Source organism: Myotis brandtii, unplaced genomic scaffold (assembly GCF_000412655.1).
Source record: "Myotis brandtii unplaced genomic scaffold, ASM41265v1 scaffold14, whole genome shotgun sequence".
Taxonomy (NCBI): domain Eukaryota; kingdom Metazoa; phylum Chordata; class Mammalia; order Chiroptera; family Vespertilionidae; genus Myotis; species Myotis brandtii.
The window spans coordinates 2,112,070-2,130,917 of record NW_005354999.1 but is presented as its reverse complement, the minus strand read 5'-3'; the positions used below and the strand labels follow the sequence as shown (position 1 = coordinate 2,130,917).

Genomic DNA, 18,848 nt, shown 5'->3' with positions numbered 1-18,848 from the left:
GAGGTCATGGTTAGATTCTATGGTCAGGGCACATGCCCTGGTTGTTGGCTTCATCCCCAATGTGGGAAGTGCAGAAGACAGCCAATCAATGAATCCCTCTCATCATTGATGTTTCTATCTCTTTCTCCCTCTCCCTTCCTCTCTGAAATAAACATATATTTTTTAAAAAATTATGAGAGAGAATCATTGATTGGTTGCCTCATGCATACCCCACCATGGGTATCGAGCCTGCAACCCTGGCATGTGCCCTGACCACGGAATTGAACCGTGACCTCCTGGTTCATAGGTCGATGCTCAACCACAGAGCCATGCCAGCTGAGCATAATTATAATTTTTTAATGCATATTCGTTCAGAGGTTATTACGGAGGTAGCTGGCTTTATTTTTCTTATCATGCCACTTCCTTAAATAAAAGTGAGCTGGGCATATTGTAAATTCTATGTAAATGTTAAGGCAGGTACAAATTTGGGGTAAAATTTAATAGAGGAAGTTTTCTGTAGGATATGTGAGAAGAGAGTAGGCAGGAGGCCTTAATTGTTAAATTAAGGAGAGTTTTATTCTGCCATTATGGCCATTGTTGAAAAGTTGTACAGTGTCCAACAGGCACACACATTTCATTAGTAATTGTTATTTAATTGTAAAAAACTATTATTTCTCTCAATTTATGTGTATTATATATTTTCAAAGGAGGTTGTTAGGACTTACTAATTTGTTTGGAGCTAACTACTTAATAAATGAACTATTAGATATTTATTTTGTCCTAGGAGTACCATAAAAAATTCCTGAGACATTAAGGACACTGAACATCTGGGACTTATTTCATCTTGTAGAATCTGACGCTATCTTTTCTGAAGTTTCCCTTTTGTAAGATATTTGGGGTTAAGTTTCTCTTGTCTACTTGGTTCTCACTGACTTTTCTTTTCCGTTTGAGCACATATCACTTGCAGAACTGAAGAAAGACAGTGTGGCAAATGTGCAATTAGTGAGGTTGAGGATTGCATGAAATGGATGGCAGAGAGTTTTGGGGAAATGCCTAAACTTCTTCCTTGGGCAAAAGATCTTATCATCTGATCCATACCTGATTTTCATCTACAATCAGGTTACCCTGTGTTATGCCATGTAGAGTGACTTGTGGAAACTCAAACTTGTCATGTTTCACATCTCTGTACATTAAACCAGTGCTACTTTGCTACATGGAATGTGATCTTCTATATCTCTTACCTTCTCCAACATGCTAAAATTTTTCATCATCTTTTCAATGTGTGCTTGAAATCTCAGAACACAGAACCCTGATCACTCTAGTTGATTAAAGAACTCCTTTTCAGTTCTCTAATGGCTTCTTAGGCCATTTCTGCTTGACCACACATTACATTATACTGTTTGATTTAATTCTCTTTAAACCCTTACCAGATGGTAACGTAAGGGGACCATATTTTATGCATATTTTGATATATTGCAGCAAGTACAATGCTTGGTGATGAGTAGATGCTCTAGATGTCTTTGAAAAAAGATGGAATAACTGGATGAGTGAGAAAACATGCTTCTGCCCCTGTCCTGTTGTCTCCTAAATATTCCAGCCCATAGTAATTTCTTCTTTCTTCAGATGTACTCATTTTTACAGCCACATGCTTCACTGCATTATTATTTTAATATTTAATATCAATGTGTATCTCACCATTATATATTCCTTAATGTCATATAATATCTATCTATCTATCTATCTATCTACCTACCTACCTACTTACCTACCTACCTACCTATCATCTGTTATTGGAGTTTTACAGCCCTAACACACTATTTCTATCTACCTACCTACCTACCTACCTACCTATCAATCATCTGTCATCGGAGTTTCACAGCCCTAACACACTATATTTTTTTTTTCCCTTCTGTCTCTGTGAGCAATGATTTGCTCAGTTTCTTGGTGTTTACATTTCAAAGGCATGATAAAATTTATAACATCCAGAGACAGAAATACTCTAAGTTAATTGGCATTAGTTACTTGACTATGCTTCCTGTGTGTTTAACATACCAAATAAACCTAATTAGCTTATTTTTCCCTTTTTATGAGGAGAGATAAATTTTCTTTAAAATGTTTCAGGAGCCTTTGGAACATCCCAAAGTCATTATTTAGAACATTTGATCTTGGGAAGTTGTCAAAAACATCAAAAGTTTTAAAACATTTGGTCAATAAAATCACATGTCATTGTGGAACAACACATAATGAAATAATACTTAATTATTCATTATTCAAAGTGACAATAAAACATTTCAAAGACAAATACAGAAGGCTGCATAGTTGTGAGCAAAATTTAGCTCTTTTAATATTAAGAATACTTGGTTTAGTTAAACAATAAAAGACCTGATTATAAAAAATATAGAACATTATTTATATAAAACATAAAGTCTTTGTTTTCTTTATAATCTTTTTAAAGAACATATCCATAGTACAGGAATGTTTTTTTGTGTGTGTGTGGGTGGTGTGTTTAGCAGAGAAATAAAGTTTTAGCTTTACATAAACACACCATTGTAATTAAAAAGCCTAATTTTCAAAACTAACCCTTATTAAAGGAAATTCAATTTTAGCCAGCTTAATTTTGAGGAAAATTTTTGAAATAACTAGGACAGTTTCTATTTCTTATTTATATAAGAGCTTAAGTTATTTAAGCCTATTAAGTAGAGCTCTTTATAAACCAACTAGAGGCCTGGTGCACGAAATTCGTGATGGAGGGGGGTTCCTCAGCCCGGCCTGCACCCTCTCCAATCTGGGACCCCTCAGGGGATATCCGACTACCGGTTTAGGCCCAATTCCTGTGGTTTAGGCCCACAGAACTGAGGTGCAGGGTATTGGCATCACGTGATGAAGCATTCAGCTGAAATACACATTTCATCTGTCCTGGGCACTGGGCACTCGGAGCACAACACAATTCTAGCCTTCAGCAGTGAAGGGCTCTCACCCACAGAAGCTACAGCAGGTGGATTGAGTCAGGCAGTGACTGTGTACAGATCTTACTGCCCCCACTTGAATCCAGCACAGCTATCCCTGGAGAATTACTCAGACAGTATTTGAAATTGTATTTTAATGGAGAAACTAACTGTCAAGTCTGTTTCCAGATCATTGCTTTGATTTCTTGATAACAAAGCAATTGACTTCAAGCTCTCTTCCTCCGCAGTAAATGTCTTCCCAGCTCTCCCCACTCCTTCCTTTGACTGGACATCACACTTGCACCCTTAAGCCAGCTCTCCAAGTTAACTAAACTTGTATAAACCTTTTCCATGGCTGGAGAATTTCCTCTTGCCACATAGCTTATAGCCCACTGGGCCTTCTCCTTTACACCAAAACAAATATGTGATCATGTCTTGCATCGTCTATTGTGTTAATTTTTATTCTCCAAGTAACACATGTAGCTCAAACAATCTGTATATATAGAGAGCCAGGGTCCGCAATGTCCAAAATGACTGAAGGGACAACTGAATACCAGGCTGCGCATGCAGAAGGCTCGGGTGGACTGGGAATGGTGACAGGCTGAACTGCTGACCTCTTGGAGAGAGAGAGAGAGGCGGGGCTGATCAGAAGCCACCCCAAGCTGCTGGCAAGGCCCAGAGAGAGAAGCAGGATCTGATCCGCAGTCTCTGTGGCAGCTGCTGATCAGCCCTTGCCTCTCTCTCTCTATGCCAGTGTCAAAGGCTCCGCCTCCTAGGCAGCCATTGGCTCCATGCAGTTCACCCAGATTTGGTTCTGATTGGTCAGTTTCTATGCCAGTCAGTGTCTCTGGGCCTACTCTGAGCCTGATCAGAGAGGCAGGGCTGATCAGCAGCCACCCCAGGCTGCTGGTGAGGCCTGGAGAGAGAGAGAGAGGTACGGTTGCTGGCGAGGCCCAGAGAGAGAAGCAGGGTCTGATCATCCTGCTTCTCTCTCCAGGCCTAGCCAGCAGCCACTGCCACTGCTGATCGGCCCCACCTCTCTCTCCAAGAGGTCAGCAGTTCAGCCCGCTCGCCTGCTGTGAGCGCAGCCTGGCGCTTGGTTAAGCCTTCGGTCATTTTGGTTGTTACGACCCTGGCTCTTTATATATATAGGTTTATTCATTCTCTGGAAGTAAACAACATATATATGTATAGACAGACAACTAGAGCCCTGGTAGTTTTAATTAAGTATTTTTTAGCCATGAGACAAATAAAATAAGGCAAAATCCATTAACTTACTATAGTTGTAACAAGTTAAATATATTCATTCAGGTGGCAAGATTTGCATTCGTCCTTGAGAAACATTTTTTTAAGGAGACTGAGGGGAGGGCTTTCCAGACACTTGTGCTTCTTTCCCTTTGGTTCATTTAGTCTTGGGCAGTGGTGGCCTGTGTTTACATTTCTGGTTATCTAATATCAGAAAGACCTTGAAAACTACTAAGGCTTAAAACATTTTACTTGACTTCTAAGCTTGCCAAATTTCTGATCATAGAGTTAATAAATTCTTTGAAATATCTTGTCAGGTTTCAGGTAGGACAAATAATAAGAAAAGCATCTGCTCAATGACCAAAGTTTATTTTAGGATTCTCTTAGATTATTTTGTCTTTTAGAAACTTCTGATTAGTAACCAAAGAACATATTCCATGGTGTTGGAGAGATTTGAATTTCTCTCCTTATTAAATCTTTTTTTTTCTTTCTAATGACAAACAACATAACGGACATAGACAAGAGAAGGCAACAAAAGAGTGCAATTAATGAGTACTCATGGGACACTCACGCCCTTCCGCCCTCGAGGCACTTCTTACAAATAGGAACCATGAAAAGTTTCTCCCTAGGGGAAAAAAAATTTATTTTCCTGCCGGCCCGTGTGGCTCAGTGGTTGAGCATTGACCTGTGAACCACGAGGTCATGGTTAGATTCTATGGTCAGGGCACATGCCCTGGTTGTTGGCTTCATCCCCAATGTGGGAAGTGCAGAAGACAGCCAATCAATGAATCCCTCTCATCATTGATGTTTCTATCTCTTTCTCCCTCTCCCTTCCTCTCTGAAATAAACATATATTTTTAAAAAAATTATGAGAGAGAATCATTGATTGGCTGCCTCATGCATAACCCACACTGGGTATTGAGCCTACAACCCTGGCATGTGTCCTGACCACGGAATTGAACCGTGACCTCCTGGTTCATAGGTCGATGCTCAACCACAGAGCCATGCCAGCTGAGCATAATTATAATTTTTTAATGCATATTCGTTCAGAGGTTATTACGGAGGTAGCTGGCTTTATTTTTCTTATCATGCCACTTCCTTAAATAAAAGTGAGCTGGGCATATTGTAAATTCTATGTAAATGTTAAGGCAGGTACAAATTTGGGGTAAAATTTAATAGAGGAAGTTTTCTGTAGGATATGTGAGAAGAGAGTAGGCAGGAGGCCTTAATTGTTAAATTAAGGAGAGTTTTATTCTGCCATTATGGCCATTGTTGAAAAGTTGTACAGTGTCCAACAGGCACACACATTTCATTAGTAATTGTTATTTAATTGTAAAAAACTATTATTTCTCTCAATTTATGTGTATTATATATTTTCAAAGGAGGTTGTTAGGACTTACTAATTTGTTTGGAGCTAACTACTTAATAAATGAACTATTAGATATTTATTTTGTCCTAGGAGTACCATAAAAAATTCCTGAGACATTAAGGACACTGAACATCTGGGACTTATTTCATCTTGTAGGATCTGACGCTATCTTTTCTGAAGTTTCCTTTTGTAAGATATTTGGGGTTAAGTTTCTCTTGTCTACTTGGTTCTCACTGACTTTTCTTTTCCGTTTGAGCACATATCACTTGCAGAACTGAAGAAAGACAGTGTGGCAAATGTGCAATTAGTGAGGTTGAGGATTGCATGAAATGGATGGCAGAGAGTTTTGGGGAAATGCCTAAACTTCTTCCTTGGGCAAAAGATCTTATCATCTGATCCATACCTGATTTTCATCTACAATCAGGTTACCCTGTGTTATGCCATGTAGAGTGACTTGTGGAAACTCAAACTTGTCATGTTTCACATCTCTGTACATTAAACCAGTGCTACTTTGCTACATGGAATGTGATCTTCTATATCTCTTACCTTCTCCAACATGCTAAAATTTTTCATCATCTTTTCAATGTGTGCTTGAAACCTCAGAACACAGAACCCTGATCACTCTAGTTGATTAAAGAACTCCTTTTCAGTTCTCTAATGGCTTCTTAGGCCATTTCTGCTTGACCACACATTACATTATACTGTTTGATTTAATTCTCTTTAAACCCTTACCAGATGGTAACGTAAGGGGACCATATTTTATGCATATTTTGATATATTGCAGCAAGTACAATGCTTGGTGATGAGTAGATGCTCTAGATGTCTTTGAAAAAAGATGGAATAACTGGATGAGTGAGAAAACATGCTTCTGCCCCTGTCCTGTTGTCTCCTAAATATTCCAGCCCATAGTAATTTCTTCTTTCTTCAAATGTACTCATTTTTACAGCCACATGCTTCACTGCATTATTATTTTAATATTTAATATCAATGTGTATCTCACCATTATATATTCCTTGTCATAATATAATATCTATCTACCTACCTACCTACCTACCTACCTATCAATCATCTGTCATCGGAGTTTTACAGCCCTAACACACTATATGCATATTTGAGAAATGTCTCAATATTTGTTTACTGTGACAAAATGCTCAAGTGCATTTTCTTTTGCCATTGTTGTAGTGTTTTTCTTAGTTACCTTTGCAGATGTTTCTCCTCTCTCAACATTTATTAAATATTAGTGGTCTGCAAGACTGGATTTTCAGTCATTTTCTTTTCGTGAATGATGCTGTATCTTTATGTTCAACACTGACTTTACTTATCGTAGTACTCAAATTATTCACATACTCAGGTCTAGCCCAGACCTTGTATTTGAGTTCTTGTACTGTATATTTTCTTACATGACATTTCTGTGGTAAGGCTCAAAAGCAAGTCAAACTCTCATTGACCACAAATGATATTTCCCTGAAATGTGTGACCTATTTCCAGGGTTTATTGCCTAGGGAATGGCCTACTTATTCATCCTGTTGCATTAGGTAGAATCCTAGGGAGTTATTCTTGCCAACGTTCACTATCCCCTCTTCTCTGTTCATACCTGATTCCTTATCAGATCTTGTCAAACTCACCTGCTAAATATTTACTATCAGTATGTGCTTCAAACAACCATCAAGCTCTATTAGATCAAACTACTGTCATGATTTTTCTAACAATGGTTTTCTCTCTACTAACTGGATCTTTGCTTTTATCCTGTCTAGTCTCTATTCTGTAGCCAGTGTAATCTTTCAATAGGCAAAACCAGTTATAATACTATCTGCTTAAAATCTATCAGTGCATTTTAGGATCAGAAACATGCCCTCAAAGACTTTGAGTGTCCTTATATTTCTGTAGTCCTCCCTAGCACTGCTAGCTCTTCCCTCACTTTCTCCACTCCATTCTGGCTGGCTTCTTTTCAGTATCTAGTTCCATCCACATTTTTTCATGCCACAGGGCTTTTGCACATGGTATTCAGGTATTTTCTTTGCCTGGAATGCTACAGTCCTTGCATCTCTTTTGGTCCCTCAGAGATCAGACTAAGCATTACTTCTTTGGGGTAGCTTCCTCCAACCTCTTTGATTTTGTCACATTTTTAATTTTCCACTCTTTATATGATTCTCTGATTAATATTTGTCTTTCCTGAGAGATTTTAAGCTTCATGAGAACTGACAGCATGTTGACTTTGGTCTGTTCTTGTATTTCCAGTGTCCTATGTTTTGTTTAGCACACAGTAGTCATTCAATACTATTTGTTAATGGAATAAATACATTTCTAACTTTTCTTCTCTTTTTTGTAGGTCTGCCATTTTCATTAATAACTGCCACTTAGAGGTACCCAAGTAAAGGATTTTTGCTATATTTAATATTTTCCAGTTCAGGTTGGAGGCGCAGGTAGCAGCAAGGATGGGTAATTTTCAATTTAAAATATTCATAATTTCTGAAATAATTTCTAAAACTGTATGTTGTACAGTTTTATTAGATTTTAAAAGTTTTATTTCTGTTTTCTTTGGAAAAAAAGACTGACTGAAAATAACCCATTTTCTTTTTCTTTTTTTTAGGTTTAGAAAAATATAGGATGTTTTTAGAGGAAATTTCAGAGTTAATTTTGAGTGAAATGCCAAAAGCTGAGTGAGTAATATTGTGGTAATAAAAGAGATATAAAATTCTATGTCCTATTTCTATATATCTATTTGACCTTAAAGTGATCTCTATTTATCTATCTCATCATCTATCTTAGTATATATTACAGTACATTAAATATGTATATAGTTGTACATAGATTATTTAACACAACTTTTAGAGCTGGTTGATGGTGAATGGGAACATTTTTTTCTTGCATTCTTTGTCTACAGCTGTCAATGAACCCATTGTTTTATAAAGGAATGAAATTGATTAAACAGGAAGAAAATATGATACAGGTCCATATTCAAAACATGGGTGTTAAATTCCCGAGTCCAATCCAGATTTTGCTGTATGGCTTTAGATAATCTTCCCTATCATTTTGTGCCTAAGTTCCCTTCTCTATAGAATGGACTGATCCTGCCTTCTTTTTATGAAAGGTAGTCATGTATATGGGTGTATTTGAAATGTTTTAGCATTGAGCCTGACATGAATGGTTACTCAGTAAATTCAGCTATTGATGATAGTGATAATGAGCTAATAGCAGGCTGCTGCCTTTTTTGGGACCTTATTGAATTTATATCTAACTTTTGTTTTAACTCTTTTTATTTTAGCTATTCCAGTATATTCAACGATTTTGTTGAATCTGAATTTTTTCTCATTGATGGAGATTCATTGCTTGTCATGTTCATATGTGAGGAATCATTAAAGCAGGGGCAGGAGCTCCATTTCTTCTATTTGGTTGAACGCTACCTTGTGGATATTATTAGTAAAGGAGGACAATTTGCCATAGTTTTCTTCAAGGTACCATGTGACAGTTGAATCCTTTTCTATGATTTGAGAACTAAATTAAAACTAAAATTTCTATTATAAAAGTATTTTCTTATTACAAATTGAAATGTATCTATAAATATTTAGAAAAGCTAAAAGGAAGAACAGAAAACATACTTGACTTCTAAGCTTGCCAAATTTCTGATCATAGAGTTAATAAATTCTTTGAAATATCTTGTCAGGTTTCAGGTAGGACAAATAATAAGAAAAGCATCTGCTCAATGACCAAAGTTTATTTTAGGATTCTCTTAGATTATTTTGTCTTTTAGAAACTTCTGATTAGTAACCAAAGAATATATTCCATGGTGTTGGAGAGATTTGGATTTCTCTCTTTATTAAATCTTTTTTTTCTTCTTTCTAATGACAAACAACATAACAGACATAGACAAGAGAAGGCAACAAAAGAGTGCAATTAATGAGTACTCATGGGACACTCACGCCCTTCCGCCCTCGAGGCACTTCTTACAAATAGGAACCATGAAAAGTTTCTCCCTAGGGGAAAAAAAATTTATTTTCCTGCCGGCCCGTGTGGCTCAGTGGTTGAGCATTGACCTGTGAACCACGAGGTCATGGTTAGATTCTATGGTCAGGGCACATGCCCTGGTTGTTGGCTTCATCCCCAATGTGGGAAGTGCAGAAGACAGCCAATCAATGAATCCCTCTCATCATTGATGTTTCTATCTCTTTCTCCCTCTCCCTTCCTCTCTGAAATAAACATATATTTTTTAAAAAATTATGAGAGAGAATCATTGATTGGTTGCCTCATGCATACCCCACCATGGGTATCGAGCCTGCAACCCTGGCATGTGCCCTGACCACGGAATTGAACCGTGACCTCCTGGTTCATAGGTCGATGCTCAACCACAGAGCCATGCCAGCTGAGCATAATTATAATTTTTTAATGCATATTCGTTCAGAGGTTATTACGGAGGTAGCTGGCTTTATTTTTCTTATCATGCCACTTCCTTAAATAAAAGTGAGCTGGGCATATTGTAAATTCTATGTAAATGTTAAGGCAGGTACAAATTTGGGGTAAAATTTAATAGAGGAAGTTTTCTGTAGGATATGTGAGAAGAGAGTAGGCAGGAGGCCTTAATTGTTAAATTAAGGAGAGTTTTATTCTGCCATTATGGCCATTGTTGAAAAGTTGTACAGTGTCCAACAGGCACACACATTTCATTAGTAATTGTTATTTAATTGTAAAAAACTATTATTTCTCTCAATTTATGTGTATTATATATTTTCAAAGGAGGTTGTTAGGACTTACTAATTTGTTTGGAGCTAACTACTTAATAAATGAACTATTAGATATTTATTTTGTCCTAGGAGTACCATAAAAAATTCCTGAGACATTAAGGACACTGAACATCTGGGACTTATTTCATCTTGTAGAATCTGACGCTATCTTTTCTGAAGTTTCCCTTTTGTAAGATATTTGGGGTTAAGTTTCTCTTGTCTACTTGGTTCTCACTGACTTTTCTTTTCCGTTTGAGCACATATCACTTGCAGAACTGAAGAAAGACAGTGTGGCAAATGTGCAATTAGTGAGGTTGAGGATTGCATGAAATGGATGGCAGAGAGTTTTGGGGAAATGCCTAAACTTCTTCCTTGGGCAAAAGATCTTATCATCTGATCCATACCTGATTTTCATCTACAATCAGGTTACCCTGTGTTATGCCATGTAGAGTGACTTGTGGAAACTCAAACTTGTCATGTTTCACATCTCTGTACATTAAACCAGTGCTACTTTGCTACATGGAATGTGATCTTCTATATCTCTTACCTTCTCCAACATGCTAAAATTTTTCATCATCTTTTCAATGTGTGCTTGAAACCTCAGAACACAGAACCCTGATCACTCTAGTTGATTAAAGAACTCCTTTTCAGTTCTCTAATGGCTTCTTAGGCCATTTCTGCTTGACCACACATTACATTATACTGTTTGATTTAATTCTCTTTAAACCCTTACCAGATGGTAACGTAAGGGGACCATATTTTATGCATATTTTGATATATTGCAGCAAGTACAATGCTTGGTGATGAGTAGATGCTCTAGATGTCTTTGAAAAAAGATGGAATAACTGGATGAGTGAGAAAACATGCTTCTGCCCCTGTCCTGTTGTCTCCTAAATATTCCAGCCCATAGTAATTTCTTCTTTCTTCAAATGTACTCATTTTTACAGCCACATGCTTCACTGCATTATTATTTTAATATTTAATATCAATGTGTATCTCACCATTATATATTCCTTAATGTCATATAATATCTATCTACCTACCTACCTACCTACCTACCTATCAATCATCTGTCATCGGAGTTTCACAGCCCTAACACACTATATGCATATTTGAGAAATGTCTCAATATTTGTTTACTGTGACAAAATGCTCAAGTGCATTTTCTTTTGCCATTGTTGTAGTGTTTTTCTTAGTTACCTTTGCAGATGTTTCTCCTCTCTCAACATTTATTAAATATTAGTGGTCTGCAAGACTGGATTTTCAGTCATTTTCTTTTCGTGAATGATGCTGTATCTTTATGTTCAACACTGACTTTACTTATCGTAGTACTCAAATTACTCCCATACTCAGGTCTAGCCCAGACCTTGTATTTGAGTTCTTGTACTGTATATTTTCTTACATGACATTTCTGTGGTAAGGCTCAAAAGCAAGTCAAACTCTCATTGACCACAAATGATATTTCCCTGAAATGTGACCTATTTCCAGGGTTTATTGCCTAGGGAATGGCCTACTTATTCATCCTGTTGCATTAGGTAGAATCCTAGGGAGTTATTCTTGCCAACGTTCACTATCCCCTCTTCTCTGTTCATACCTGATTCCTTATCAGATCTTGTCAAACTCACCTGCTAAATATTTACTATCAGTATGTGCTTCAAACAACCATCAAGCTCTATTAGATCAAACTACTGTCATGATTTTTCTAACAATGGTTTTCTCTCTACTAACTGGATCTTTGCTTTTATCCTGTCTAGTCTCTATTCTGTAGCCAGTGTAATCTTTCAATAGGCAAAACCAGTTATAATACTATCTGCTTAAAATCTATCAGTGCATTTTAGGATCAGAAACATGCCCTCAAAGACTTTGAGTGTCCTTATATTTCTGTAGTCCTCCCTAGCACTGCTAGCTCTTCCCTCACTTTCTCCACTCCATTCTGGCTGGCTCCTTTTCAGTATCTAGTTCCATCCACACTTTTTCATGCCACAGGGCTTTTGCACATGGTATTCAGGTATTTTCTTTGCCTGGAATGCTACAGTCCTTGCATCTCTTTTGGTCCCTCAGAGATCAGACTAAGCATTACTTCTTTGGGGTAGCTTCCTCCAACCTCTTTGATTTTGTCACATTTTTAATTTTCCACTCTTTATATGATTCTCTGATTAATATTTGTCTTTCCTGAGAGATTTTAAGCTTCATGAGAACTGACAGCATGTTGACTTTGGTCTGTTCTTGTATTTCCAGTGTCCTATGTTTTGTTTAGCACACAGTAGTCATTCAATACTATTTGTTAATGGAATAAATACATTTCTAACTTTTCTTCTCTTTTTTGTAGGTCTGCCATTTTCATTAATAACTGCCACTTAGAGGTACCCAAGTAAAGGATTTTTGCTATATTTAATATTTTCCAGTTCAGGTTGGAGGCGCAGGTAGCAGCAAGGATGGGTAATTTTCAATTTAAAATATTCATAATTTCTGAAATAATTTCTAAAACTGTATGTTGTACAGTTTTATTAGATTTTAAAAGTTTTATCTCTGTTTTCTTTGGAAAAAAAGACTGACTGAAAATAACCCATTTTCTTTTTCTTTTTTTTAGGTTTAGAAAAATATAGGATGTTTTTAGAGGAAATTTCAGAGTTAATTTTGAGTGAAATGCCAAAAGCTGAGTGAGTAATATTGTGGTAATAAAAGAGATATAAAATTCTATGTCCTATTTCTATATATCTATTTGACCTTAAAGTGATCTCTATTTATCTATCTCATCATCTATCTTAGTATATATTACAGTACATTAAATATGTATATAGTTGTACATAGATTATTTAACACAACTTTTAGAGCTGGTTGATGGTGAATGGGAACATTTTTTTCTTGCATTCTTTGTCTACAGCTGTCAATGAACCCATTGTTTTATAAAGGAATGAAATTGATTAAACAGGAAGAAAATATGATACAGGTCCATATTCAAAACATGGGTGTTAAATTCCCGAGTCCAATCCAGATTTTGCTGTATGGCTTTAGATAATCTTCCCTATCATTTTGTGCCTAAGTTCCCTTCTCTATAGAATGGACTGATCCTGCCTTCTTTTTATGAAAGGTAGTCATGTATATGGGTGTATTTGAAATGTTTTAGCATTGAGCCTGACATGAATGGTTACTCAGTAAATTCAGCTATTGATGATAGTGATAATGAGCTAATAGCAGGCTGCTGCCTTTTTTGGGACCTTATTGAATTTATATCTAACTTTTGTTTTAACTCTTTTTATTTTAGCTATTCCAGTATATTCAACGATTTTGTTGAATCTGAATTTTTTCTCATTGATGGAGATTCATTGCTTGTCATGTTCATATGTGAGGAATCATTAAAGCAGGGGCAGGAGCTCCATTTCTTCTATTTGGTTGAACGCTACCTTGTGGATATTATTAGTAAAGGAGGACAATTTGCCATAGTTTTCTTCAAGGTACCATGTGACAGTTGAATCCTTTTCTATGATTTGAGAACTAAATTAAAACTAAAATTTCTATTATAAAAGTATTTTCTTATTACAAATTGAAATGTATCTATAAATATTTAGAAAAGCTAAAAGGAAGAACAGAAAACAATTACCCATAATCACAGTATTCAGAAGTTACAAAAAAATTGTTTATTATTCACAATAATGGAACTTTGTTGTAAGAACATGCAGGATCATGAAAGAGGATGAGAAAGGTCCTCAACGGTGGTCTAATAATGGATCTCTGGATTCTAGACTTGTAACTTCTGTCTTCAAAACTCAGCAGTCAATGTATTTGATCCCAAAAGAATGTCAAAACTCACTAACACTGCTTTTTTTATTATTTGCTCTATAGTACCTACCTCCAAGGGAATATATTTGGTCTGCTTTTTTATAATGAATACAATTAATCATAAAATTTTAACAATTCAAATACAGATATGTATAACCACTACCACCCCTTCCTCATCTTATCCCTGAAGGAGTTTGGTGTATGTCTGTTCAATATCATTTTGCAGTCCACACTATTGTTAGATTTTTTTTTTAATATTGATGACTGCTTGCATGCAGTGTTTTGAATAAAGATCCAGGTTTCTAGCCTAACGCTTACAGTCAGTTTATTGCACTAATTTTGGTCTATTGAGAAAAACCTATGCAGTTTCAGGAGGGTCTCAATGACCTGGGGACAGTCTTCTCAAATCAAATGATCCACCACAGCTTCCTTTTCCTGGATAATTTATATCCACCATTTGCTTTGAAATATTTTTATGTCCTTTTTTTTTCTTTTTTCATTTTGAAATGAGATTGGAGAGGAAAAGAATTAGAATGGGAAGGGAAAGTGTGATAAATCCCGAGTATTGTGTGCCTGCTTAAAAGGGATACACATATTTACATCCAAATTGTGGTTTATGGCGTGTATTTGTGAGATGGCAATCAAGGTTTAAAGGTCTCTTAAACAGAGCAGAAGTGTGTTGGAACCTATTCCTTTAATAACTTTAGTGATATGTGTTAACTAAACTGGTAAACTACTAAATGATAATTTTAAAATAATGTACTTTACCCCTCCCACACAGGATGCTGAGTATGCATATTTCAACTTCCCTGAACTTCTTTCTTTGAGAACTGCTTTAATTCTTCATCTTCAGCATAATAACACCATTGATGTTCGAACACAATTTTCTGGATGCTTATCACAAGAATGGAAAAGTTTTTTGGAAGAGAGTTACCCATATTTCCTGATAGTTGCAGATGAAGGCTTGAACGATCTACAAACACATCTTTTCAACTTTTTAATCATTCAGTCTTGGTCAATGAAGGTCAATGCTGTGCTTTCCTCAGGACAAGCATCTGACGTTCTTCGACTTTATGCGTACTTTATGCTAAGCAGGCCCAGACAACAAACGTTTTTCAAGCAGGTAATTTGTATCAAAATTTCTATTATAGTTTTAAATAATTTTCTAAATTATTTGACTCAGTTCCTTTTTTACCTCTTCTATGGAAATTATCATAGATTTAACAGAGAGGTATTGAGCATTAATAATAATAATGACAAAAGTACAGTCACTTATTGAGCATTTCCTGTCATAACAATAGTGCTTGGTTCATCCCATGAGTCATTTTATTTAACCCTCACAACAACCCTGCAAGGTAGGTGTTAGTATCATCTATTTTGTAGATAAGGAAGTAGATACCTGAATAAGCAATCTGCTCATCATCAATACCAAATTAATAACGGAGTATGGATTTGAAAAGAGGCAGTCTGACTCCAGCCTTTATTTGTTTAATTACTGTGTGGTATGAAGGTCAGAAATGCATTAAACAGGAGGTAAAATATATGCCTCTGTTGCTGAGACATACTGATAAAATGATATTAAAAACAGCAGCTTTTAATGAGACAACCATGGAGAAGGTTGATGAAGAAGGAAAATAATTGAACTAAGTTTATTTCTTAACATTAAATCATTAACAAGATTAATAAGCACTTAGGATTTTGATTCCATGATCTTATTATTTTGTTGTATTGGTGTATTTGACAATTACTATATTGAACTCTTGGGTCAAAAACACATACTGATTTTATAAAGAAATCTAATTTCTGTTTAATTTTCACTATGTAGAGTGAATTTTTAAAATGAAGATAATTCTGTATGATTTTTGAGTCAGCTAACATTTTTTACTCTTTGAGGATAGTGTCACACACTCCCTCATGGTTTTGGAGACCTCCAGCTGGTTATCATAAAATCTGATAAGATTGTTTATTTTGCTTTAGTTAGAACTCCAGTCATCAAACTCTAGTTGTTTACTGTTAGCTGAACAGTCCTGGGATTCATTTTTATATTGGGAGGAGGACCTAGAATCAATTTATCTCATTTTATTCTGTTAGAGCAATTTGAATCTGAGTTTGAAGAGTGCCCTATGAATATTCTTCCCAATCTCTCTTTAAGAGGAATTTTAAAAATATCTTTTTATTAATTTTAGAAAGAGTGGAAGGGTGAGGTAGAGAGAGAGAAACACCAATGTGAGAGAGAAACATCAATTGGCTACCCCCTGCACACACCCTACTGGGGATCGAGCCCACAATCCCAGGCATGTGCCCTGACCAGGAATCGAACCAGTGACTTTTTGATGCATGAGGCTATGCTCAACCAACTGAGCCACACAGACCAGGGCTTAATGGAGGATTTTATTTTTGATAAAATAATTTATTTTCTAATCACCTTAAAGAGATTATTTATCAATTTGAAGACTGTGTGATATGCAAATAAAAGTGCAATGTATGTTGCTAAGGGCCTTTGCTGAATGATAGGTACTTGGGAGGAGGTTATGCTATTCTCTACTTATGTGTATGTTTGAAATTTTTCATAATAAAATAGAATGGACACAGTGTTTCTTTTTGAGATTTTGGAAATGTTGTAAAATTATGGTTATGGTTGCACAACTCTGTACATTTACCTATGGCGGTTCTCCAGCTGCATCCAGCACAGCTAGAGAGTGAACTAGTCCTGAGTAGGAGCGACTGGGGATTGAGAAAGAGAAACAGACACAGAGACAGTAGGTAAAGCTGGGACCAGGTGGGACACTGTTCTCGGATGGAGAGACAGTGACCCAGAGCTAGTGCAGCGCATTTATTATATACAGCATGATATCAGGAAGTTTTACTAGAGTTTAAGACAAAGGAAATTATGTGAAATCATGCTTACCGAAGATCAAGCTGTAATTCTTCATTCTTGTGGCTTCTCGTAATTGTCAGGCCTCACTGAGCCCGGATAATTGCATCTGCCCCTGGTGCCTGGCTGAACTTAGATAATGGCACCCACCCTCTGGCACCTGAGCTATAGGTCAGGGCTGACAACATTCCTGCCTTTTGGCAAGGTATGTGTCCAGAACATGGCTTTGCCGAGCCGAGCCGCTGGACTCAGCTGATGATCTTTGCTCAGGTGCTCTCCCAGACACTCTCTACATTTACCTAAAACCATAGATTGTACCCTTAAAGTGAGTGTGAACTTTATGTTATGATAACTACACTTTCATAAAATTGTTTAAAAAATTAAATGCTCTAAATTCCCAGACAAAAATTCATTTGAAAAAGACAAAATAATGCTGGCTGGAAGGGTTTAAAAGCAGTGTTGATGATCAATAATTAGTGTAAAACTTTTTTTTTTTTGCTTAGAAATATAATAATTATGTCTTCAATATCTGATTTTTCTGTATTAGAAAGTAATTAGATATTTTTAACAATTTATGTGATTTGTCTTCCTTTTACAGAATGAAAAGAAGATTGAGAATGCTTATAAAGCCCTGATTAAACAATTAGAAGGATGTAGGGTTTTGGCATTTGAACCTATTTTTGGAAATTTAAGATGGAACAATATGATTGAAGAGGTATTGAAACTTATTTTAAAAATATTTTACTTGAATGAATTGTTTAGTTATAAAAAAAGGTTCTCAAATACCTCGTAAACAGCTTCCCCTAATGTTTCCAAGATTCCTAATTTAATAATTTAATCTAACTCAATTTAATCATGTCCCTTTCTGTCAATCTAGCAGAGTCAAGGCAATATTAGGGGGGATTTTGTTTTTACTTATTTTGGTGGTGGATGAGGGGTTGTGAGTCCTAGGATTTTGTGGTTTTCTTTTATCTTCCAGTGACCTAGTATTTGGCTCTGTCCTCTTTTCCCCTTCACTACTTAGTTGCTATAGGATGCTTCTTTCTTCCTTTTAGCTTTGTTTTCTCCTCAGAGCTATGTTTTTTGTTTGTTTGTTTGTTTTAACGTACGCGTTCAGACTTTTATTTCATGGTGATTGACAGACACAGACTGGAGGTGTTAGTAATGGGACATATGGGGGCTCCCTTCAGCCCGTGGGCCCCACAGCCCAGCTCGGGCTGTGGGAGTTGGGGCTGCTACCCCCCAGTACGAGGTGCAGGAGAAGACGGGCTGGTTGGGATGAGACAGGATGTTGCAGTTTAAGGCGTTTCTGGCTTCGCAGCCATCTCTGCCGTCCCTGCACGCTCTTCTGGGCCTCAGTCCAACACCCGCCGCCCCGGGTCATTCTCGAACAAGGACACCCACCCCTTCCACCAGGACTGGAGAGGGTTTGCTGTGTGGTGTCCTCAGATACTCTTGGGCACGATGAGCCCCACTCCTCAGACGTCAGGTAAAATCAATGCACGGAGAATTCTGGTTGGTGGTCAGGCCTGGAGGCTGGCTGTCCAGGCAAGCAGGCAATGGACTCCAACCACACCACACTGGCCCACTCCCTCCCAGGGTGTCGCGAAGGGACACAGCCACGTCCCAGGTGGCCGGGTGGGTGGGCAGGGCCGGGCCAGCTGAGGGTAGGGCCCCGGACAATCCTGGGACTGGCGGACACAGCCAGAGCAGGGATGCTGGTGGCCCCAGCAGGAACGTCATCTCTAAGTCACAGTGTTGGCCCAGGAGGGGCCGCCAGGCTCGAGGCCCCTCCCAGCGGGACAAGGACCAGCTCAGGGGAGGCCTGGGAAGGCCCCCTCCACCGGGCAGCAGCTCCTCGCTCTAGGGACACAGACTGGTCGGGTGGAGCTCGGTGTGTGTGTGTGTGTGTGTGTGTGTGTGTGTGTGTGTGTGTGT

The 18,848-nt window shown here is 37.3% G+C and overlaps 2 protein-coding genes and 1 pseudogene across 5 annotated transcripts in view; 2 read left to right on the top strand and 1 right to left on the bottom strand.

Annotated features, from left to right (window-relative positions):
- LOC102258284 overlaps positions 1-6,034 on the bottom strand; it is an 86,681-nt pseudogene extending 80,647 nt beyond the window's left edge.
- On the top strand, positions 799-12,630 carry LOC106725161 (probable ATP-dependent RNA helicase DDX60). The gene is made up of 6 exons (XM_014535228.1): positions 799-863; positions 7,868-7,977; positions 8,129-8,198; positions 8,804-8,993; positions 10,993-11,000; positions 12,585-12,630. The coding sequence occupies exons 2-6, from the start codon at positions 7,974-7,976 to the stop codon at positions 12,628-12,630; spliced, it is 318 nt and encodes a 105-aa protein (XP_014390714.1). The 5' UTR covers positions 799-863; positions 7,868-7,973.
- Positions 10,396-18,848, top strand: part of LOC102257980 (probable ATP-dependent RNA helicase DDX60) — a 98,671-nt gene continuing 90,218 nt past the window's right edge. The window contains exons 1-6 of one of the 4 annotated variants that reach the window (XM_014535223.1): positions 10,396-10,446; positions 12,585-12,694; positions 12,846-12,915; positions 13,521-13,710; positions 14,817-15,158; positions 17,509-17,625. In XM_014535223.1, the coding sequence (XP_014390709.1) occupies positions 12,691-12,694; positions 12,846-12,915; positions 13,521-13,710; positions 14,817-15,158; positions 17,509-17,625 (723 nt within the window). In that variant the 5' untranslated portion in view covers positions 10,396-10,446; positions 12,585-12,690. Of the gene's footprint in view, positions 10,447-12,583; positions 12,695-12,845; positions 12,916-13,520; positions 13,711-14,816; positions 15,159-17,508; positions 17,626-18,848 lie in introns of those variants that run through there. The other 3 variants (XM_014535221.1, XM_014535220.1, XM_014535222.1) reach the window with 3 other exon arrangements.

Bases quoted from the DNA above. Each gene is read 5' to 3' on its own strand.
- LOC106725161 (XM_014535228.1), top strand. The intron at 8,199-8,803 runs GTGAGTAATATT...TTTTTATTTTAG, and splicing joins AGTGAAATGCCAAAAGCTGA to CTATTCCAGTATATTCAACG.